At 36.7% G+C, this 25,511-nt stretch overlaps 1 protein-coding gene across 5 annotated transcripts in view; it reads right to left on the minus strand.

The window, feature by feature from the left end:
* The window catches only part of tty (tweety), a 423,622-nt gene that overhangs the window by 162,481 nt on the left and 235,630 nt on the right, over positions 1-25,511 (minus strand). For all 5 annotated transcript variants that reach the window (XM_090398011.1, XM_090398010.1, XM_090398012.1 and 2 more), the window contains exons 4-5: positions 21,758-21,869; positions 2,019-2,257 (exon numbers count right to left, since the gene is read on the minus strand). In XM_090398011.1, the coding sequence (XP_090254137.1) occupies positions 2,019-2,257; positions 21,758-21,869 (351 nt within the window). The remainder of the gene's footprint in view (positions 1-2,018; positions 2,258-21,757; positions 21,870-25,511) is intronic.

Genomic DNA, 25,511 nt, shown 5'->3' on the forward strand with positions numbered 1-25,511 from the left:
ATAATGAACTAGAATACTATTAACCTTAGCAAAGGACATGCATGACATTGCAAGAAAATCTATTGCAAAAATGGAAATGGATATGAAGCAGGTGACATGGATAAGAAATGATCAAAGTGTAGTATACAGTGCAGCAGAATTGACTACTGGTGTGTTACAGAACTGCTGCAATTTAACTGTGTATGTTAATGAGAGTAGTGATGGTTTTAGAGGGAATATTGAAGTTGTTTGGTTATGTACAAATTCTGAAGGATGATTTAAACAGATGTTGTGGGTGAAGTCCAAATGCTAGCTCAATATATATATATATATATATATACTAAATGGTAAACAGATTCCAGGCAGTGTATTATGTTGATGAGACTGCACTACTAGAAACTGATGAGGCTAAGTATCTGGGGAATGATGATAATGACCATGAGTTAAAGTTTGGGGAACAAACTTTATGTCAAAAGCGAGCAAAACAGCACAATCATTTGAAGATGACCCCATGTGGGGTGTTGTGTTCAAAGACTGTTTTTCAAATCCATGTCAGTGTGGGTGTTTGAAAAACCCTCTGAAAAGTAGAGAGATAAGAAGTTATTGTCATTCTTTACAAGGTTTCTGTATGATCACATCTGGCCTAATACCGTAGCCCCCCCCATCAATAGGTACACTATATGTGGTTTCATTTAACCTGGAAAATTCCAGAAATAAACAATTCATGTTTGTTCATTGCAAGCCATTTTGAGTAGTTCTCTGTTATTAAATTGACTGCCACAGTATCACAGTGCTCATGTTCAAGTAGCCTTTATTTTACTTAATAATGGTCCAAAAGCACAAGAGCAGTAATGCTGGCAATTCGGATATGCCAAAAAGAAGCCACAAAGTGCTTCCTTTTAAGTGAAAAGGTGTAAGTTCTTGACTTCATAAAATAAATAAAGAAATTTTAAAAAATTCATATGCTGAGGTTGCTAAGATTCCATTCACATTCAGATAAGTTTTATTAGAATAGGTAATTGTTCTATTTTAGAGTGGTGAATGAATGAGTGGAATACGCTGCCAGAGTCTGTTGTGGGTGCTATGACAGTGAACGAGTTCAAGGCAAAGTATGATAGATACTGTGTGAATGTTGAATAGTTGTGATGGACATGATGTTTAGGGCCTTCCTCGATGAGTCTAAGGACTCCTTGGAGTTGCCCGTAATAATAATAATAATAATAATAATAATATTGGGAGTGCACATTCCTGTTTAATATTTAGTTTATGGTCTGACATCTTGTGGGTGAGCACTTTACTCCCAAATAATATTATCACTAGTAGTCATATCAAATTTCACTTGTTTCAACTGGATAAAACGTGCCTCAAAAAATCAAGGTAATGTAGGAACCCCACTTAATGGTCAAATTTTAGGTGGGAGACAAATAATCACCATCCCACTTCTTTGGAAATTTGAAGTGGCTTAAAAAAGTGCATATTTTGTCTTTAGAGCAAGTTTTCTAGATTATATAAAAAATAACACAAACAATTAAATAAAATAAAATAAATTAAACAATATCTCTAGCCCACCTTCAGTATTAATGTACTATAGATTTGCAATGTTTTGTGTGAATCAAAAAAAAAATAATAATAATAAATAAATAAATAAAAATAAAATACAAGGAATTGATCAATCATGTTCTTCATGCTATCTCTAACAGAATATACCATGCTAGATGATATTTAGGTGGGCAATCCTAATTAAATGAGTACTCTGAGAGAGAGATCAGCATTTGTACTAATTGACATTAAATAATTCTTAAATACAAAATTTAAGAACATTAAAACACTATAAAGTATCTGAATTCAATGGATTTAAAATAAATCATTAGAACATTAATTTCTAGTTATATGGAATTTTTTTTCTAAAGAAATGCATGGCTGATTGAACTAACAATTGCTCAATGAAAAGTGTAAGCAGGTCAGAAACAAGATGAACGAAAAGCTCTTTTTTTTTAAAAATTAAATTAACAAAACTATATAATTACTGAAACTTTTACCTAAACATCTCCACTTGATGGACTGTATTGGGTATCGGGTCCAGGTCCAATTTCTCTATATTGTCATTAATATCTCCAACCTTTGTAATGCCCATTGATACATTGTTGCGCATATTTGCTAGTGCAACCTGCAGATAATCATGAACAGTTGTGTTTGAAAGAGGCTTGCTAAAGATTTTTGACAATTCATCCAAATCAGGGCTAACACTGTCTGCTAATATCTGTTCAATAGTGAATGTCTGAAAACAAAATGTTTTTTCATTCAGTTGGCCTTTATTGCTATATCATACAGAATACACTATATATATATAATGCTTATGGAGACATAACTGATGTAACAAATATTTTAATTATACCGAAATTTCAATATTCACATCACTTTTTTGGGTTACATAAGTAACAAGATACAACTAACCAAGCACAATTCGTAATGAAAGATTACTTTTACTTCATGGAGTTGTGCATCCCTTATGTCAGAGTAGAAAAAAACCACTCTTGGTCATCCTGCTACCAGGGTGGAAAAAGTAGGAAGAAAACCTTGAGTGTAGAATAATGAAGACAAGGTGTTAATATAAATACTTATTGAACATTGTACCAAATGTGAGGACCTAAAGTTGTATAGTTTTCCTTTGATGAATGTAAGTCACAATTGGCTCTTCATCATTACTAGTTGACAGTAGTCATAATTACCCACCCCACAATTCTATCTTCTAACTACTGATATTTAATGAATCCTTTAACACTGAGAGCACTGGTAATGTGCAACATACAGCCACTCCCAGCAAGGTTAACTTCACCTTCTCACAGTAAGCCTGTTTCACAAAAGGAAGCTCTGGTGAATCTAGCAAGTCTTGCCAGAGAGGCATAATCTTCCCTAGTTAAAGGAAATACCAATTATATATGTGGTAGCTGACTTACAGCATCTATTTCTCCCCCCCCCACCACCACCACCACCACCTTCTCACATGCAGTGTAGGTGACAATTCTGCAGGCCAGCTGCTAGACATGACATAGGACCAAACTTGTCACGAATCAGGAGGCTTCTTGACCAGCTAGTAAATGATCTGCTGCTCATTCTGAGAGATCATGCCTACAGAATCTGAGGATGGCAATGTGCAAGGGAAACTGTCAAGGTCATGCGTAGACAAAGTGAACAAACCAGAAAACAGCATTCCCTCTGTGTGGACAATATACAGGGCAATTCTAAATATAAACTAGAAACAACAAAATAAAACTGCTTACAGAATATGAACGTGTAACTCAAAAAGTTTTATTACCTATAGAATCAATACTGCAGAATGCTAAACAACTTCAACATGCATGCCTTTCGTGGTAATCAATTTCACTCCAAGTGTTCTCCATCATTTGCTGTGTAACTGTTTTTATTGCAGCAACAATTCTGGTATTCAGTTCATCGAGGGAGGTCACAGGGGTCTGGTAAGCAATGTCCTTCATGTATCCCCTCAGGAAGAAATCAAGTGGTAATATTGGGTGTGTGTGGAGACCACAGAATTGGTCCACCATGCTCAACCCAGCACCCAGGAAAATCATGTCAAGAAACTCTCGGACAATAATAAGAGCCCAAATGTGGTGGTGCTCTATCTTGCTGGACCACTGCCTCTGGCTAATGATCTTCCAACTGGGGTAACAGATACAGCTGTAGCATGTCCAGATAGTTAACTGCTGTCACTTTTTTCCACAAGAAAAAAGCTCCCAAAACTTCTGTACATGACAAAACACATCAGACATTCTATTTTGGACTATCTCTTTCAAATACTAGAATGGTGTGAGGGTTTGTTTTGATCCCCATATTCTGCAGGTATGATCATTTACCCTTCCTGATATACAAAACATTGCTTCATTACTAAATATCCATCTCCAAAGGTAATTTTCATCAGCTTCAACTTTTGACAAAATGTCCCATACAAATTAGAAACAGCAGGGTTTATCATCTGGCTGTAAAGACTGCACAATCTGCAGTTCGTAGACAAGGCCGTTGTCTTGTCAACAAACTGCAAACTCTTGTCTACAAACTTGTCTTGTCTAGAGTTGAAGGCAGCTATGAACAACCCTCCAAACAGTCATTTGTGGTATACTTTACTGCAAGGAAGCTTCTCTAGTTGATTTTTGTGGACTTTGATAAAATGCTTCCTGGATTCGATCAACATCTTCCTGCAAAGTGCTCAGTCTTCCTGCTCTTTTTTTGGTGCTGAACACTACTAGTCTCTTGAAATTGATTTAACCAACATCAGATAGCATTATCTAAAGGTAGATGTTTTCCATACTGAATTCTGTAACGACATTGCATTGTGATAATGGACTTTGTTTCAAAAAAAAAAAAAAAAAGTATACACATTGCTTTCTATTGAACAGTCACCATTTTGAAGTATGATGTCATATTATCTATCAGACATCAATGTGGTGCAATACCAAATAAAATTTTTTGAGTTACACGTTTATATTCTGTAAGCAGTTTTATTTGTGTATTTCTTTTCAAACAGCTGCAGATACCCTGACAATAATTTAGAATCACCCTGTATATTTGAGTCTTTCAACCTGTCACTACATGAACTTGCACTTTATTTAACTCTTTCTCCAGACTAACAGTGAAAGATAATATAATCAAATGCAGTTTTACTGAATATCATAAAAATCTCTCACAAAGAAATTTAAAAAATTGTCAACATTCAAATGTCAGCATTAAGAGCAATATAACTTATGTGTAACCACTTATAATCATCCAAACAAGATGTATTATTTCTAATGGAATCCCAGCTAGCAACTTCAAGAACAATGCCATCTAATTTAACTTTACAAGCTACATCTTACAAAGTTCTTTCAATCATATGGGTGATTCACGTGTGCAGTCATTAGGCCTAACATTTTATGTTATAGAATGCTAAACCTTTTTTAAATAACGAAACCTGTGGTGCGATCATAATTAAAACAAACACACGTATTAACCACAGTGAAAATTATTTAATTGTAAATATTTCATCCTAAGTATCTTAGGACATCATCAGTACATTAGTTTAAAACAATAATAGGAATAACAGGGGGTGATTATGAAGAGCTCAGGAGACAGCTTGCGGGTGTAGCATGGAATGAGGAGTTAGCTGGAAAAGAGATCAATGCAGCTTGGGGGATTTTCAAAAACTATTTAGTAGATGCAATGTCTATGAGAGGGAAAGTAAGAAGAGGGGGTCGAGAATTAGAAAGTTAGAAAGATTTAATGATAGAGAGAATGTGTGGCGAGATTCGAAAAGTGAATTGGATTGGATGAGGCAGGAAATGAAATGGATGCGGAATGAAATTAAGAGAATTCAGGTCAAAACTATTAAAATAAATCTGATGGCATGAAAGAGTTAACGAAAGATGAGCGAGTGGCATTGTATGGCAACTCCATTATTAAAGGTGTGCTAGAGGATAAAATGCACAAGATATGTTTTCCATGTGGTAAAATGAGTAGAGTGATTGAGGCATTGGATATGAGGCAGGAGTGAGCAAAAGAGTTAATTGTATTAATTGGTACAAATGATTTGAGAAAGAACATGTCAGAATGAATGTCAGGAGGCTACTTGGAAAGAACAGTATGACAGGAAGGGTAGTCAGTGTGTTGACTAGGTATGATTGTGGTGAAATGAGGCGGAGAGCAAGGATTATGAATGATATTCTGGCTGAAATGTGTGAGGAGATGGGAGTACAGTTTGTTAATGTGTGGAATGAGTTTGAGGGACAAAGTGAGCTGTATGGGAGCGATGGACTGCATTTGAGTGATTATGGTGTGAGTCGCTTGGAGAGACTGCTGCTGGAAGGTAGAGAAGTGAATAGAGAGAATGAATCAGATCGAGAGGGGAATGATGTGGAAGAGCAGAAGAGTAAGACAGGAGAGATTGAAGAAGTGGAAATGAATGGGGAAGTGAGTGGTATGAATATAGAAAATGAGAGAATGGGTGTGCAAGAGGAGCAGGGAAACGGGGAGGCTCAGGGTGGACAGGGGTACACAGTGTGAGAGAGGTGGATGCTCCAAGAGGAGGTGAGAGCATGTGTAGGCAGGAAAGAAATGGGATGACCAAGGATCAAGAGGAAACAGATGAAATTGAAAAGGGTTCTAAAATGAAGAAGCAGAAAGGGAAATGGCCCCAGTCCAGCATGGAGAGATCACATCGAGTGAGTGGTATTAGTGGAATTAGCTGTAGATCCAGAAATGAGCTGTTGTGTTTGTATACCAATGCTAGAAGTATAAGAAACAAGGCGGATGAAATGGTTGCACTGATTGCGTCTGTTCACCCAAAGATTGTCGGAATAAGTGAGACATGGTTAGATGAGGACGACATCCTGACAGGAATAGAGATGGAAGGGTATGATATGTTTCGCGAGGATAGAAAGGGTAAAAAGGGAGGGGGAGTGCTATTGATGATAGAGAAAGAGTTATGTCCATACAAGGTAGAGATGCAAGAGGGAAATAGGGCCAGTGGTTTTGAGGCAGTATGGTGTGAGATAGAGGTGAACAGAATCAAATACTTGGTGGGATGCTGTTATAGACCTGGTAATGTGGATGGTGGTGATAGTGAAATGTATAGTCAAATAAGCCAAGCAAATAAGAAAAGGGTGATCATTATGGGTGATTTTAATTATGGCAATAAGGCAATTTTGGCAATTTTAATTATGGAATGAAGAGATAGCAACTGGAAGTAAAGAAAATGAGTTTCTCGAGTTTTTGAGGGATAACTACCTCAGACAGTATGTAACAGAGGGCACACGAGGATTAAGGATCTTGGATTTGGTCATCTCATCAGAGGATGTAATTATAAATGAGGTGTCAAATCATCCACCAATTGGTGAAAGTGACCATGAGGTGATTACCTGGGTGGTTGCCAGCAGTGCAAGGACCCCTGTGAAAAAAAAGGGTATATGTGGAACTACAAGGGGGAGGGGTGATTATGAAGAGCTCAGGAGACAGCTTGCAGGTGTAGCATGGAATGAGGAGTTAACTAGAAAAGAGATCAATACAGCTTGGGGGATTTTCAAAAACTATTTAGTAGATACAATGTCTAAATGTATTCCACAGGTGAGAAGGTTAAATAAGGTAGGTGTGAGATGGATGAATAAAGAGATTAAGCATGCGATACAGAGAAAAAGGGCATTGTGGAGGCAGCATAAGAGAAGTGGAAGTAACCAATTTCATGAGGTCCACAAAGACCAGGCAAGGAGAGTGATTGGTTGGTGAGAGTAGCTAAAGAGAGGTATAAACAGCAGTTATCTAATGAAGCCAAAAAGAATCCTAGGGAGTTCTTTCAATATGTAGCCAGCAAAAGAAAGAATGATTATGGAAGGATGACACTGATTGGAGGAAATGGTATAAAGACAGCTGTTGCAGAATGTGTGGTGGAGATACTTAATGAGCAGTTCATAAAGATCTTTCAATCTTGTGAATGTGACTTCATGGAGAGATTGAGAGCAGTTGATGATGGGAAGAGAGACTGACTGTAAGTGAGCAAGAGGTGTTTGGGGAGTTTGAGTAAACTAGATGTAAATAAGGCTATGGGACTTGATAATATATCACCGTGTATTCTGAAGAAATGTGCCAGAGAGTTGACACCTGCCTTGACATATTTTTTTAAATACGAGTCTTGCACTTGGTCAAGTTCCTAAAGAGTGGAAGGAGGGCAAGATTGTGCCACTTCATAAAGGAGGTGATCGAACTCAAGCATCAAACTATAGGCCTATCTCTGTGTCAGGTGTTGTGATTAAGTTGTTGGAGAAGCTTGTGAGAACTAGGATCCAGAGTTGGGTTGACAACAATGGTATAATCTTTGATGGACAGCATGGATTTGCTAAAGAGAGGTCATGTTTTAGTAATCTACTTACTTATTACAATAAAGTGACTGCTTCCTTGGACAGAGGAGAAGGATACACAGTAATATACTTGGATTTCGCAAAGGCTTTTGATAGAGTACCTCGTGATAAGTTGCCAGTCAAATTAGAGCAGATGGTGTTGGATATTAAATTAGTACATTGGATTGGAGACTGGCTATCTGATAGGTATCAACAAGTTGTGTATCCGGGAAAAGGAAAGTCACTAGTGGAGTGCCTCAGGGGTCTGTTTTAGGGCCATTACTATTTAACTTATATATTAATGATATTGGCGAAGATTCAGATGGAGATATTCAGTTGTTTGCATATAATGCAAAGTTGGGAAGAACCATAAAGAGTAGTGAAGATGTTATGGCCTTGCAAGAAGATTTGAATAAATTGAGTAATTGGGCAAGCAAATGGGGATGTGAATTCAATGTTGCAAAATGTAGTTTTAAATTTTGGAAAACAAAGATGGGATGCCGAATTTATGCTTGGTGAGAATACATTGTTGGAGGTAGAGGAAATAAGAGATCTGGGGATGATAGTGGATAAGGATCTGAAATTTAGGGGACACATCGCCCAAAATTGTGAAGACAACACAAAGACTTCTGCGAATGATGCGGAGGACACTGACGTGTAGAAGTAGGAAGATTCTTGTTCCATTGTATAAAGCTTTGATTAGGCCACACATGGACTATTGTGCCCAGATTTGGTCACCGGGTTTTCAGAAGGATGAAGAGATGTTGGAAAGGGTCCAAAGGTGACTGACTAAGGTAGTTTCTGACCTCTGGAATGTTGAGTATGAGGAAAGATTGAGAAGATGTAATTTGCAGAGTCTGGTGGAGAGAAGGAGGAGGGAAGATATGATAGAGACCTACAAGTTGGTAAGGGGTTGTTATAAGATCAATGGTGGAGAAGTTCTACAGAGAATAGTGGGAGATCAGGGGAGAACCAGAGGTCATCCCTGGAAACTGTATAAAGAGGGTGTGAGTAGGGGAGTGAGAAGCAGCTTTTTTTCGTGCAGAGTTGTGAATGATTGGAATGCCTTGCCTGAGAGTGTGGTGTCTGCAAGGAGTTTGAGTGTGTTTAAGACACGGTATGATGAGATGTGTGTGTGATAAAAGGACCGCTCAGGTGAGTCTTTGACTATATGGGGTCTTGGGAAATAATAATAAATAATAATAATAATAATAACATACAATTAGGGGGCATGATTACAATAGAATCTCATTAAACTTGCGTAACGTGTTTCAGAAGTAAAAAAAAATTTTTTTTTTTTAAATTAATTATTTAACACAATTTTGTATGACAATTTCCCATACTTTACGAAATAGTAAGAACGTCATTGCAGTTTAAGTTTGGTCTGTGTAGTAGGGCTTCGGAAATTTCTTTGTATAAACGTTCATGTTTATATAAAGATCTATGTAAAAGTTTAGTTCTTATGATTTGGATTTTCAATTCTGTGTTGAGAGAGGCCAGATTTCTGCGGTTTAAAAAGACGAATGTGGTCTTGATGTTCCGAGATGCGTTTCTGAACAGACCTACCTGTCTGTCCAAAGTAAGACAATTTGCATGAGCATGGAATCTCATAAACGCCAGGCAACATCAAAGGTAAGAGTTTGTCCTTAGGAGAGGGTAACAAGTTGTAAATTTGGTTGATAGGTTTGTAAGTAGTGGCAAAATTGTATTTCTGCATAATTTTAGAAAGACGTTCGGAGATGCCTTTGACATAAGGTATGGGAATCCCATGGACTTCTTCCTGTCTGGTTTGATGTGTGGAGAAGTGACTGATGATTTTTTGAGTTGTTTTAGGATTATATCCATTTAGGAGGGCTGTATTTTTGATTACTTTTAATTCCTGGTTTAAAGATTCTTCAGAGGAGCAGAATTTGTGTGCTCTGGAAACTAGTGATTTAATAATGCCAGATTTCTGAGATGGATGATGAGCGGAAGAATTGGGAATGTAGCGACCCGAGAATGTATGCTTGCGAAAGACAGATGTGGTGATGGAACTATCTTCGTTTCTTTGGATGTGTAAATCCAAAAAGGAGATACCATGTGGAGATTCTTTTTTCACTTTTGAACCCAAACCAAAAATTTGGTTAAGATATGTCGACGACGTATTTGCAGTCTGGGATCATCCCAAACATGAATTACAACTGTTTCTAGATAAAATTAACCTTCTTCACCATCGCATCAACTTTACGTTAGAAAAAGAATCTCCACAGGGTATCTCCTTTTTGGATTTACACATCCAAAGAAACGAAGACGGTTTCATCGCCACGTCTGTCTTTCGCAAGCCTACATTCTCAGGTCGCTACATTCACAATTCTTCCGCTCATCATCCATCTCAGAAATCTGGCATTATTAAATCACTGGTTTCCAGAGCACACAAATTCTGCTCCTCTGAAGAATCTTTAAACCAGGAATTAAAAGTAATCAAAAATACAGCCCTCCTAAATGGATATAATCCTAAAAGAACTCAAAAAATTATCAGTCACTTCTCCACACATCAAACCAGACAGGAAGAAGTCCATGGGATTCCCATACCTTATGTCAAAGGCATCTCCGAACGTCTTTCTAAAATTATGCAGAAATACAATTTTGCCACTACTTACAAACCTATCAACCAAATTTACAACTTGTTACCCTCTCCTAAGGACAAACTCTTACCTTTGATGTTGCCTGGCGTTTATGAGATTCCATGCTCATGCAAATTGTCTTACTTTGGACAGACAGGTAGGTCTGTTCAGAAACGCATCTCGGAACATCAAGACCACATTCGTCTTTTTAAACCGCAGAAATCTGGCCTCTCTCAACACAGAATTGAAAATCCAAACCATAGGATCCATTGGAAAAAGTCTAAACTTTTACATAGATCTTTATATAAACATGAACATTTATACAAAGAAAGTTCTGAAGCCCTACTACACAGATCAAACTTAAACCGCAATGACATTCTTACTATTCCTAAAGTATGGGAAATTGTCATACAAAATTGTGTTAAATAATTAATTTTTTTTTTTTTTTTTTTTTTTTTTACTTCTGTAACACATTACGCACGTTTAATGAGATTCTATTGTAATCATGTGCCCTAACTGTATGTTATTCCTATTATTGTTTTAAACTACTGTACTGATGATGTCCTAAGATACTTAGGATGAAATATTTACAATTAAATAATTTTCACTGTGGTTAATACATGTGTTTGTTTTAATAATAATAATAATGCTAAACCTTGAATTCATCCATTTTGATCTGCTCTGACTGAAAATTTCCTTGCCACACCTTTTGCATTCATTTGTCTTTACTATTCTCCAAATTCTGATAGCCATTCTGATTTCTTCAGTTAGCTATTTCTAAAGCTTTTTAGAGATAAAATAAAATTTAGAGATAGATTTTTTTTTTTTTCCCTCTCAGACCAAATGCACAGCAGGATCATCTTTCTTGGGGACTTTAATGTCTGCAACTTGAAATGGTTTCTCCCTCTTCCAATTCCACTGATAAAACTGGTAGGAATACTGAGATGTTAACAGTGATCTCACATAAATATATCTGTAAACCAGTATCTGTATTCTAACATTCTCTTAACCAGTTCCCCTTACAAATACACATGGATATCAGTTCTGCATCTTGGTAACTAAGGCCATAATCTTGTCCAGTTTCCTTTTACCATTACTAAGCCATTCTCAGTCTAGTGGTCCTTGGCATTATAGTGTGTCATAAGTAATGACCTCTGTAACTTTTTTCCCATGGTGATTACTGTTTCCATTCTCCAGATCTAAACACCTACTCCAATCAAATAACAAAATTAAAGGAGTGAAGACCAAAACCTTGATCACTACTCAAACCTTAGTTCTCCAGCAAGTGTGTCAATAAAAAAAAAAGACACAAAAACAACATAATCTTGAGAGCAAAACTTAAGCTTCATACCAGCCTACACTGCAACAGATGTAAAATCTTGCAACAGATGCAACAAACTTGCAACAGATGCAAAACAATCAACAAATTCTCTGATTCTGAAAGGCCATATGAAGCAAAACTTACCTCCAGATGTGCAGTAAAGCAGTTTGCCTCATGCCAGGGCCAATGGATGTAATTTCTGCCACATTGTTTATATATTATTATGGGTATCTCCATGGAGTCAGTTGACTCATCACGGGAGACCCAAACTATCAAAACAATATCTATTATATCTCTTCTTGAATTCATTTACAGATGAAGAACTCACAATTGAGTGTCAGGCAATGCATTCCACTCATTCACCATCCTCCAGGAAAAAAAACCTTGCTCTCACACCCTTGTTAGCCACACTTTTCTTTAATTTCCAGGTATGACCTCTTGTTCTTTCATCACTATCACACAGCTGAAACATTTCCCCTGCATCAATCTTATAAAAACCTTTTAGTAATTTAAATGTTTCTATCATATTCCCTCTTCTTCGCGTATCAACCAACCTCTGTAATCCATAAGCTCTCAATCTATCACTGTAGGGAGCATTTTTTACATCACTCACCAACTTAGTCACTCTCCCCTGAACCCTCTCCACCACCTCCTCATCTCCAAGGAATCCAGGTGACCAGACCTGAGCGCAGTAATCCAGATGTGGAAGTATCAACGCGTTACCAACTTTGCATCATCAGCAAACAACTGAATATCTCCCTTTAAGTCATTTCCTATATCATTTATGTACAAATTAAACAACACATGGCCCAAGCACAGCCCTGAGGCACACCACTGGTCACTCAAGAAAATCAACTGTGGAACCTACACTATTTCATACAGTAATATATTGCATCAGGGTTAAGGACCATTAAGGATGGTTGCATTTGTATGCAATACTCTCCTCACTGGATGTTGTTAAAATTAAGGATAGTCTTGAGCCAGTTATCTCTGATTGGCTAAGGGTGGAGATTGACTGCTGTTCAGTCTCGAAAAGTTAAATAGGGCTAAAACTGCCCAACATATTCCCTTCTGTATAATTTGAAACAAGCTTCTCAGTAAATTATATCATGTCACCCATCCTATTCTTATCTAAAAGCCTTGCAAATGTCATTCCTTGATCTGCCTTAACAAATTACAGAGAGCTATTACAACTTAAGTCGCTCTTCTTTGAACAAATTTCATGATCTCATCTCCTCAAAAAACAAGCTTACCAAATCTGTCCAGAACAGCTCAAATGAGGGTTGATTAAGTCTATGCATACAAACTACAATAATTTTTATATATCAACATCCTCCTCATTACTGCCATAATCCATTGTGTTATTGAAAGTTTATTTTCTTGCAGACATGTCCGCAAGGAGATGTGCTGTACATTATACATTATGGAGGATACTGAGACAAGGAGTTGAGAACTTGATCCACCTTTGCTGAAGATATTTTCAGGTGCAAACTTTGTTTGCTCACACTTGGATCAAGGATTAAACTAAATTTATTATAGTCTAACCAAGTGAAAAATAAACTTTCAACATCTTTCTCTTAATCCAGAGTAATTTAATAATAAGGTGGCAAACCTTTTGGCAACTCCTATAATTAAGGATGACCTCTCCTATTGCTTCTGCCTTAGTATCTCCACTCTGGGCCTAGCTCCTGCTGACGAGACCTCAATAAAGATCGAAAATGGTATGGGTAGTGCCCCCCCCCCCTTAATGCATAGCAGTATACATGTCCACAAGGAGATGTGCTGTGCATTATGGGAAATACTGAAACAAGGAGCTGGGAGAGCTTGATCCACCTTTGCTGCAAGTTTCCCAGTGTTGTACTACCTTACTTCAGTCCTGAAGATATTTTCAGGCGCAATGTTTGCTCACATTTGGATAAAGGATTAAACTAAATTTACCATTGTGTTGTCTTTACAATTCTCAGAATCTGGCACTCAAATTCAGATTGTTGTCTACCGATACATTTCTGCCAAATGAATACAGCATCCCACTGTTATCTTTCAAATTTCAACACTGTACCGAATTCTGCAATTCAAAATGTAGGAATTTTTTATTATTTCTTTAGCTTTTTTATCTCATTTCAAACAGCTTGATTAATCACGGTGTGTCTGGCAATTACTTAATGCCAAATATTCAGGCAGTGAAAGAGAAAGAGCCAATAAATTCCAGTTCTTAATGAAAAGCAATTATGTCCATATTATTGAAAAATATTTTTTTTTTAAATGCAAACTAATTCCAGAAAATTTAAAAATAAATCAAATCTCTTAAATATTAATTTACAAATTACAATAAAAATGCATAACACACTGCAACTCAGTGAAAAAACAATGTCACAAGAACTAGTTAAATAGTAGGTTCCAAACACTGAAGCACAAAAAGCTATAAGCATATATTTCAATTAAAAATATAACACTGCAAACAAGAATAATAGCAGAAACAACATGCGAGAGATGACTTACATTGTAAGGGAAAAATGGAAGGGAAAAATGTAGTGGTGGAGTGCTACTTATGGTAAGTTATGGCTTATGTCCTCTCAGAGTGGAAGATTTGGAGGGAAAAGGCACTAATGGTTTTGAGAGTGTATATGGTGTGAGGTAGAGGTGGGCAGGACAGGATATTTAGTGGGGTGTTGCTACAAGCTAGGGAGCACAGAGAGTGAAGAGCAGGAGATGTTTAGGCAGTTGAGCTTGGAAAATGCAAAAAGAATGATTGATTGTTATTGGACATTTTAACTGCAGCAGTATAAACTGGGAAGAGGAAACTGCATGCAGTAATAAGGGAATAGAATTTTTGGAAATGCCTTAGGCAACATATAGTAGAAGGAATACAAGATTCAAGAGTTTTAGATTTGGTCAATGCATCAGAAGATCTCATTATAACTGAGATGGAATCTCTGCCTACAGTTGGAGAGAGTGACCACATGGTTTTACCTTGGAAGATGAATGCAGGAATATCAAAGAGAAAGAAATGCATGTGGAAATGTAAGGCAGGTGATTATAATAGTCTTAGAAATCAGGATGGGGAAGTTCCATGGATGGAGGAATTGGAAGTGCGAGATATCATCAGTGCTTGAGAACTTGTGAAGGAAAATTTATTAGCAGCAATAGCAAGTTGTATACTACACAAGTGAAGAAGAGAAAACAATTTGGTGTAATGTAATATGGATGACAAACAATATCAAACGGAAACTGCAGGCAAAAAAGGTGTTAGGAAAGAGATATAAGGAGAGGGGTAGAGAATAGATGCATGAAGAATATAAGACTCAGGTCAGGAGAGTGACTGATAAGGAAGGCAAAACTGGAATATGGGAAGAAACTGGCCCTGAGATCCAAAGAAAATCCTAAGGAATTCTTTCATTATTATGTGGCCAGTAGGAGGATGGAATGATTGTGGAAGATTGATTTGTTGGATAAAAACGAGAATAGAGTGACTGATGCAAAGGGCATAGTGGAGTTGTTCAATGAACACTTTATTGGGGTATTTCATTCTGGTGAAATAGGTTTTAATATTAGAGGGATAGAGCAGGTTTGAGGTTTAGAAGTGCAAGAAGAGAGAGCATTTCAAATACTGAGTACTCTGGAAGTCAATAAAGTAATGGGACTAGATGGGATTTCAACACACGTTTTTGGGAAAATGTGCTAAAGAATTGACAGCTCCATTGACCTGGCTTTTCAAAGAAAGTCTGACTATGGGAAAGGTGTCCAAGGAGCAGAAGATAGGGCCATTTCATAAGGATGGCAGCAGACTGGAAGTGTCAAACTATAGACCAGTTTGTATTTCATCAGTAGTTATTAATATTCTGGAGAAATTAGTGAGAGATCATTTACATTGTTGGGCAGATCAGGGTAATGTTATCTGTGAGAGTCAGCATGGATTTGTTAAGAGGCACTCTTGTTTAAGTAATCTGGTAGTCTTTTATAATAAAGTGACAAGGCATATTCTTTTTTTTTGAGTTTACAAAAAGCATTCGACAGGGTGCCACATGATAAGCTGAAGTTGAAGCACCTGGATTTGGATGCCAGGGTAGTAAATTAGATTGAGGATGGGATGTCTGATAGGTATCAGAGTGTTGTATATGGGGAGCAGTATAAAGGAAGCAGAAGGTTATAAGTGGCGTCCCACAGGGCAAAAATACTGGGACCTGTATTGTTTAACCTTATATGACATTGTCAATGGATTGCAGGGGATTCAGTGTTTGCAGATGATATGAAGCTAGAAGGGTTATTAGTAATAGTGCAGATGTGGCAGCCCTGCAAGAGGATTTGAATAAACTATACAGATGGGCAAATTAATGGGGATTTCATTTAATGCAGCTAAATGTAAAGTCTTGAAGTTTGGGATACATTGATGGGAGGCTGCATACTCTGTTGGAGGAACTGCAAGGCAAGGGATCTGAGGGTGAAAACTGAGAGAAACCTGAAATTTAGGGGACAAGTTTGCAAAGGTGGTGAAGGTAACACAGAGGATTGTTGCAATACTGAGAAGGATGCCAACTAGCAGAGATAAAAGAGTTGTCATTCCATTGTATAAAGTCCTGATCAGACCATTGTGCCTGAACTACTGTGCTCAAATTTGGTCCTCAGGATTTGAAGGGGATAAATTAACATGGAAAGATTGCAGAGGTGAATACAAGACTGTAAGTCAGTTATGAGGATAGACTGAGGGAATGTGGACTGAAAGTTTGGTAGATAGAAGGAGAGATGATACGACTGAGACTTTTAAACTATTGAAAGGTAGTTACAGGGTTGACACTGGGGATTTCTTTCTTTGGTGGAACGGGGGGGGGGGGGACAAGGAACCATACCAGGAAGTTGCAAAAGGAAGTCATGAGCTAGAGAGAAAGGAGTGGTTTCTTTGCTTGGAGGGTGGTTGAACTGGAATGCATTACCTAATAGAGTGGTGAGAGCACAAAGGGTCAATGGGTTCAAGGAGTGGTATGATAGACCACATTTTCTAAGGTGGACCTCCCAAGATGTAGGTCCTGAATCATAATAATAATAAGCAAAGAAGATAAATTCTGCTGCTAATCTAATGTTGGGAACATTAAGGATTTTTTTTTTTTTCTTTTACATTTCATTACTATTTCTGATATCTCTAATGGTATTCTGCCAAATAGAAAAGTGCATTAGAATGTAAACTTGGTTCCTTCCATTTATGCAAATCAATTTTTGTCTTTTCCTGTTGTTATCAAATACTGTCCAGAATACAGAACTTTCAAAGGCTGAAGCATTCTAGATTTGAAATTTACTTCACTGTAACAACCTTTTGTTACAGTGAAGTAAATAAACAGTCAGAGAGCATTTAGTGAAATCCACACTTGCTGGGGATATTATAACACGTCAATGAGACAGGGTACTAGTTTGAACCATAAGACATCTAAAAGATAACAATGTACCATAAATTATAAATTTTAAAATATAAAAACAGACTAACACAGGAAGAATTGCTAAAAAAAATAAACAAAAAAAACCATGAAATCTCTTGGAGATCACCATTTAGCCAAATATACTGTGCACGGCTTTCGCCTGATTAAAACACAAACTTTGCAGGAATAAGGAAGTTATTCACCTCCCCCCCCCCCCCTTTAGAAGGTTTTTACAAAACCACATCTGGGCTACTGTGCTCAGATATGATCCTTGGTTTCCATGGAGATGAGGAAACAGTTGAAAAGATTCAATGCCGAGTAACCAAGATAATAGATAAGTAGCCTGTGAAATTTTGCATATATATGAGGACAGACTGAAGGAATCTGGTCTTCAAACTTTCAGAAATAGAAGAACAAGAGGAGATATGAAAGAAGTAGATTCTTCTCATGACATGTGATGCATGAATGGAACAAGATGAAGATACACACACACATGATATCCAGTGGATATCATGTATGACTTATGAAAGAACTTTACTCAATGAGTCCCTAACTCCCTGGAAGTGTCCATCTAATAATAAAAAAAATAATTCTCTTGCCTAGAGAATTATTTTAAATTATTTTAGATTTGTTTTAAATTCTGTAATTTAAAACAAATACTGTAATCTGAATATCCAAATGTCATCAGTACATCATAATTGTCATACCTCATTGGGGTCAATATGCTTTACCTTGAATATGTCTTATCTACAGGTACTTCTAATTAGAGATCACTATCATGTCAATGGCTGTGCAATTGTTTTAGTGGCTAATAACAATGTTTGTCAGAAATAAAACTTGTGAGCATTCCATAACAATGGAACATGCTTTCTTTCTCAATAGTTCTGAAGTAGGTGCCTATTAGGCAAAAGATAATTTCTTTGGTAGGATAGTAAATATTCAAAATTTCATTATCTGTTATGAAATCCTCTTGCCAGGATAATAAAATGAAATCTAAAAAAATATATTTTGCATCCAGCAAAGCCAAAACAATGCCATCATCTAGTACTGATCCATTCACGGCTTTAGTCAGTTTGAAAGCATTCTTCATATAAATGATTTGGTTTCTTGAAATACTGCAAGAATTTCTGAGCAAAATCTGGCCTATAAGCAAGATTTCTGGCCTTAATGGTAAACATAATTTATGAATTTTCCTGAGTCTACACTTTCAGATGATGGTTGCAGTTTTGAATGTGGTACTCAATCTACTAAACTGACTTTTCCTTCAAAAAAAAAAAAAAAACTAAATTTTTACTGATATGCACTGTTCTTGTCTTTTAGAAATTCATTAAATTAATTTCTGTACTCTAATTTGTATAAGGAATGTTAAAAAAGCATATTTTATATCTAAAAACATCCTTGATTATGCTTAGTATGTTCACAAAAAATAATCAATTCAGAAAATTTCAACTAAAATATAACAACATATTGGGGAGAGAAAACAATATATAGTAATAAGGACTCAATTACTGGAATTCTTGAGGGGAAATTTAGCTCAAGCAACATGTGGTTGAGAGAGAGAAAAAGAATCAAGAGTTATCTTTTACATCAGAGAATTCAACTGTTACTAAGTGTTGTTCTTTTCCACCCCATTTAGTGGAGTATTTGTATAGTCTTGACTTGGTGGGTAAGAAGAAAATAATTTCTGTTTGAATTTATGTATGAATTACAGGGGAGGTGATTATGACAGAAAGGGACATCCTGAGAAAAAAGTATGGATGGAAGAGCTTGAGGAAGTAGTACACAGAAGCTAGTTAAGTATGTGTTAACAGCAATGGCAAAATGAATACTAGAGTGAGAAAGACAAACTGATCTTCTTAATCATCTATTTTACTTGAAATCTAATAGTCATTTGCAGAAGAAAGTAGGTTATGGCAAAGGTATAAAGAGAGAAAAGATAGAGGAGAACACTTGCATGAGAAATATAAGGCTGAAGTTGAGAACATGACCAAATAGTAAGGACAGAGAAATTAGAATAGTAAGGGAAGCTAGCAGTATTTTTTTTTTTTTTTAATAGGACAAGCAGAAGGAGACATGATTATGAAAGAATGATCTTGCTAAACTGAGAAGGTGGTCAGTTGAAGGATGCAGATGACATAGTACAGATGTTGGATGAATCAGTTTCTGGTAAAACAGGTTTTATTCCTGAACAGATGAGAATTTTAGAGAGACAGGAAGCAATAACCATCATCTGCTTCCTATCCCTCTCAAAATATCATAAAAAAAATTGTGTTTTGTATCTTCATGAGGTAACAGCCTGCTAGAAATACAGAAATAAGTCTGCATTACAACTACTTTCCTATAGATAATTTTCTTCCAAATTAGTTTATTATTCATCAGATCTCCAAGCCTGGGAAATCTAACATTTCAGTCCTCCAAGACACTATTAATAGTATCAGTCCACATCAATTCCCTCAGGACTACAAGAGACAAAAATAGGCTAATCACATATGTTATGGAAGGACATTGTCTGGACCTTCAACATTGGATATCATAAACTCACAAGTGAAAACATTATGACCAACCAGCCTATTTCAAGCCAATCAGAATGTACGGTTGGCTGGAAATGGCCCAGTGGTGGTAGTATCCTGGTATGGATTGTTCTTATGGACATGACTGGGTCCTTCTCATGACCAGTGAATGCATCTAACTTCCAATTCTTAAAAAATTGGAAGTTAAGGTGCACTAGGTGGTACACTTGGTGACAATGACTCCAATGGATCTGAACTCTTCCAGCAATCCAGGCTTTCTGCATACTCTCCTGGCTGCCCATTTCTAATTTGAATCCTACTGAACATTTGTGGGATCATGTGGAACTGATCATCCACTGGTTGAAGCCAATGCCTTGCTTGGTCACTGACCTCCATGACATTATTCTACCTGGTTGATCCAAAAGATAGAGAAAGCATTAAAAAAATCAGATGAGATCTTGACAGTGATGGATGACATGAATGATAAATGTACGGTTGGCTGGAAATGGCCCAGTGGTGGTAGTATGGTGGAGAAGTTCTACAGAGAATAGTGGGAGATCAGGGGAGAACCAGAGGTCATCCCTGGAAACTGTATAAAGAGGGCATGAGTAGGAGAGTGAGAGGCAGGTTTTTTTCGTGCAGAGTTGTGAATGATTGGAATGCCTTGCCTGAGATTGTGGTGTCTGCAAGGAGTTTGAGTGTGTTTAAGACACGGTATGATGAGGTGTGTGTGATAAAAGGATCTACCAGATGAGTCTTTGACTCCATGAGGTCTTGGGTAATAATAATAATAATAATAAAGCAGGGAATGCAAGATGTGAAAATATAGTAGGAAATTTCAAGCTGAAAAAAAAAAAGAGACAAATGCAGTGAAAAATGTAAGCATGTTGAGCACTTTTTTTAAAAAACTAAAAAATATTGATCATTATGTCAACATAAAATATTTTGTATAGAAACATATATTACTCCAAATGAAATTAAAATCAACATGGATAATACTTTAGGAACATCTGTTCCTTCATTTGACAACAGTGGGCAGTTCTATTTTAACATGGCAGAGAAGAGAGAGCTTGGATGACAACCTGCTCCCTACCACCACCCACAGAAACAAATGAAGAAACTATTAAAATAAATCCATTCTATGGTGCTGAAAGACAGCCGAATTAAAGTACGCAAGAGATGAGGTTATGGGCATTTCAAATGAATGGGTGCACCATATCCTATCCCAAGAATTGAGTGCAACAAATGCAGCATGGTGGATGCTGCATTTGTTGACACCAGAACAAAAATGGATTTTACGAAGAGGAGATTTATGACTATTCATGAGACTTAGATCCACCATTAGAAACTAGAGATGAAAGAACAATGAAAACAATGGAAACCTGAATCTCCACAATCTTTTTTGCTTGTGGCAAAAGCAATTCCATTGTCTAGCAAAGTCGTTGCATCATTTGTCTGGAGTTCCAAGGGAATAACAATGATCCATTATTTTCCAAAGGACAAAAGTATAAACAGAGAGTACTATGCTAATCTTCTACAAGAGTTACAGAAAAAAAAAAAAGAAAAAAAAAATGAGGAAAAGGCCAGGAATATTCAAAGAAAAGGTGCAATTTCACTATCAGAATACAACAGTTCACACATCCACAATTAAAATTTATAAATTTAGCTTTGAATTTTCACATATTTCAGATAAAATGTCTATGCTGACATCTGTTTTTCTTTTTCCTTTTTTTTTTTCTTCAGAATAATAGGAAAAACTATAAAAAGACTTCTAATGGGACTATATATCAAGTACATATAATAAACAACTATGCTTTACCAACTAATTTCACCAACTAAGGCTGTTGGCATTTCAGGGTTAGGCATAACAGCCTTAGTTGGTGAAACTAGTTGGTAAAGCATAGTTGTTTATTATATGTACTTGATCAATATAGTCCCATTAGAAGTCTTTTTATAACTGTTATGGTCAAGAAAATTAATAAGAAAATTATTTTCTTATAAATTTTTTAATAAGAAAACTATTCAATGAATACTTCTACATGTAATAAAAAATATAGCTCACCTCATTTCGAAGAGCATACACTATATTTGACATATTATCTGTTGCATCTTGTACTCCAACCATGCCTGTATGAGCTTGATCATTTCCAAACATCCCAACAGCAAGAGCCCCACTAAAGAGAAAACAATACTGCTCAATGATTTTAATATTTAAGACAAGGTATAAAAAAGAAGAGAGAAAAAAAAAAAGAAATCTGAAAAATCATCAAAAAGATAAAAACATAATGTACACACAATGAGAATGAGGCATAGTGCTTTAAATACAAATACAATCTACATCAGATACTATTACTTTAAACCTGTACTGTTTGCTTCCATAATAGAAAATTCATAGCCTCAACAATTTCTTGTAGAAGGTTCTGGCATCCATTATCCTTTACCCACAATGTCAATTTAGGTCATCGTAAAGGATAAACCATTGCCCTTATCAGTTTAACATAATCAGCAAACAAATAGATGTTTATCCTCAAATTCTACTGATATCATTAATGTACAAATCTAATAGTAGCAATCCAAGTACAGAGCCTGCAGCATACCACTGATCACCTATCTACCTTCTCCATGATACTACCTCAGAATATACAAATCTTTGGTATGTCTTTCTGTCCCCACCTTATCTATATTACCAACTTCATATCAATTCAATCCCAATTCTCCAATTTATGCAACAGATTTCTGGCAGTACTGGACCACTAATGGGCTGATGATCTGCACTATACAGCCTTCCATGTCAAGTCAACCCCACCTTCTTGTGGTATAGCCTGTTTATATAAAAGAGGCTGTGGAGAACCCAGCGAGTATTTCTGCTGCAAAATGATGTCTTTCTAGTTGGAGGAAATGTCAACTACACCCACTAAATAGTAGATGATGATGATCACCTGGTGACCAATTATTAAAAGCCTGAAGTGACAAATACTATGTTTGGCAGCCAGAGCAAGGGGTTCCAGTTTCTTTTCTCCACCCTTCAATCTCCATGCAGTTTAATTGATACACTTCAAGGCATGTCAAACATACTAAGAGTCCCCCCCCCCCAGGTTCTGGTCTTTGATAACAGATAACATGTCAGTGATAAGTCAGGAGCTTCCCGGTCAGGTAGCACATAATCCTGCTACCACAAACTCTGGCAGGTCGTGCATGTAGGGAAGGAATCTGAGTAATGACATATGGACAGCCACACTGTCAAAGCCACAATATGGCTAGCAAACTGGTGCTCTCTGTCTGGATGCCACATCCAAGAGTCTATCTCCTTTCACTCATATCCTAGCATCTCCTTTTTCATTGCCAGGAACCAAAATGAAAGATAAGAAAACATTACAGTAACTGTGATGAGGATAAATCCTTCTCAAAAATTAATCTCACAAATAAGCTAAATCAAGCACAAAGTAGAAAACATGCCAAAATCACTACAAAAAAAAACTTACTTTCAGATCCACTTTGTCAACATCTGTAACATAAACTCCAACATAACTTACAGACATCCAGACCAAACACACAATGCCTAACACTATTTATAAATCACTAATCCACCTGACCTTAAGAATATTCCTTATGCATTTGGGGTGGTGCAATAAAAACCTTCCTAAGAGGACAATCATTTTAACAGATGATCCCTCCCATACAAACAAAAGTGATCTGAAAGTTGTCCAAATGGATCATGAAGACTACACAGGAGAGTATACAATAAAGTCTAGATGCAATTTATTATGTCTGTACATGAATGTCATGAGTATCAGGAACAAAAGGACAGAATTTGCTGCTTTGATGAATATGTTATGGACCTCAGATTGTAGTCATTAGTGAGATGTGGGGCATTCAAAGGCAGACATAATAACTGGTATTATATGTAAAACATATGGTATTTTTAGGAAGGATAGACAGAAGAGGAGGTGGTGTGATGATAATGATATCCAATAATTTGAGTCCAGATAGATTAGACAGCTAGGACTGCAATACTAGTAACAATTTTTCTATCTAGCAGGGAGTTTGAAGCCAGCTAGTGAAACAGATTTCAATAAGATCAAATACATGGAGTTTTGTTACAGACCTAGTAAATTAGATACCAGTGATGATGAAATGCATTAAAAAAAAATCAACTTGATGGGTGCTAAACATGGGCAACTTTATCTGAGCAACAAACGGGTAAGCAGTAGTGAAACATCATGAGGAAAATGAAACTGCAATTATTAAGCTATAGCAAGACAATTTCCTCAAGCAGCATATGACAGAAGGAACTCGAGGTCAAAGAGTATTAGATCTGATTATAGTGTCAAAGGAGGTTTCAGTTAAAGACATAACTGTACTGACCCAGTAAGTGGTTAATATATGAGTGTTCCATTCAGAAAAGTTTACATACTGAACTACAAAGCAGAAAATTATGACTAAATGAAGAGCATACTAGGGTCTGTCCCATGGTATCAGATGCTAGAGCAGAAGGATACTGGCAATGCAATATCCTTCCCAGTAAAAATTACATAAATGATGCAATGTCGTTAGAATGTGAAGAATAAACGAAGTAGGAGTGAAATGGATGTGCAAGTCTATTAAGCAAGAAAAGATGATGTGGAAGCAATACATTTTATAAGGATGACTTCAGTTATAAAAATTGTTTATGTACTACTGTACAAAATGCTAAGTCTGAGTATGAAAAGAAACTGACTCTGCAAGCTAAAGACAACCTATAAAGAATTCTATCCTTATGCTGCAAATAAAATAAAGACTGAATGTACATGAATAACGCTACAGGATGCAGGTGAGAGATGTAGAAGAGATTATAGAACAATCAACCTAGTGTGTGTGCATTGAGCTCAGTGCTATCTCATGATAAAGAAGCTCAGATGTATGAAGGAGGTACCAGAGCTGTTGCATAAACTGAATAAGAATTCAGCAACAGGAACTGATGGGATATCAGTATGGATGGATGCTAAAAGAGCGTTCATCTGAACTGGCTATGCCTTTGATCATTTGAGTCTCAAAACAAGGAAAGAATGTAGTGAAAAAGTAGTGGAAAGAATGCATGATAATTCCATTGCACAAGGGTGGTGCAAATGTTTCTAACTATCCACTCATCAGTATCTCTGGAGTGGCAGTGAAGATTTTGGAAAAGATGTAAGAGCTAGCATACAGTTGACAGTTAATCTATACTTTGCAAAGAACAGCATGGCTTTTCTAAGGAAGGTATGTTTGAACAACTTGCTCACATTATTATGATGATTATTATTAACACCAGACCTCCATGGAGTCTAAAGGCTCACTGTGGGAGGCACACACAAAGCCAATTAAACAATGCTTTAATTTCATTCAATATATCTGCATTTACAAGTGGTCGGCAAAGCATTCCAATGACCAACCACTCTCCATGCAAAGAACCTACTCCTTATGCACCTACTGACACCCTCCTTATACAACTTCCAGGTATGTCCCCTTGTTCTATTCCCTTACCCTATTCTACAAACATTTTCTTCCACATTAACCTGGTAACAACATTTTACCAATTTAAATGTCTCAGTCACATCCCCTCTCTTCCTCCTATTCAAAAGAGTTTTCATCAAACTGCATTCTCTCAATCTGTCCTCATATCCCACATCCCAAAGACCAGTTACATTAGTCTTCTCTGACCCTTTCCAACATATCCTCATCCCCCTGGATGAAGATATGTTGGAAAACCAGGGAGCCAAATAATAATCCACACAAGGCCTGATCAAGGCATTATACAATGAAACCAGAACCTCTTTATTTTTACAATTTAAAGTCCTCTA

This window comes from Typopeltis vanoorti, chromosome 9 (genome assembly GCF_054136105.1).
Source record: "Typopeltis vanoorti isolate ZY-2024b chromosome 9, IOZ_Tvanoo_1.0, whole genome shotgun sequence".
Taxonomy (NCBI): domain Eukaryota; kingdom Metazoa; phylum Arthropoda; class Arachnida; order Uropygi; family Thelyphonidae; genus Typopeltis; species Typopeltis vanoorti.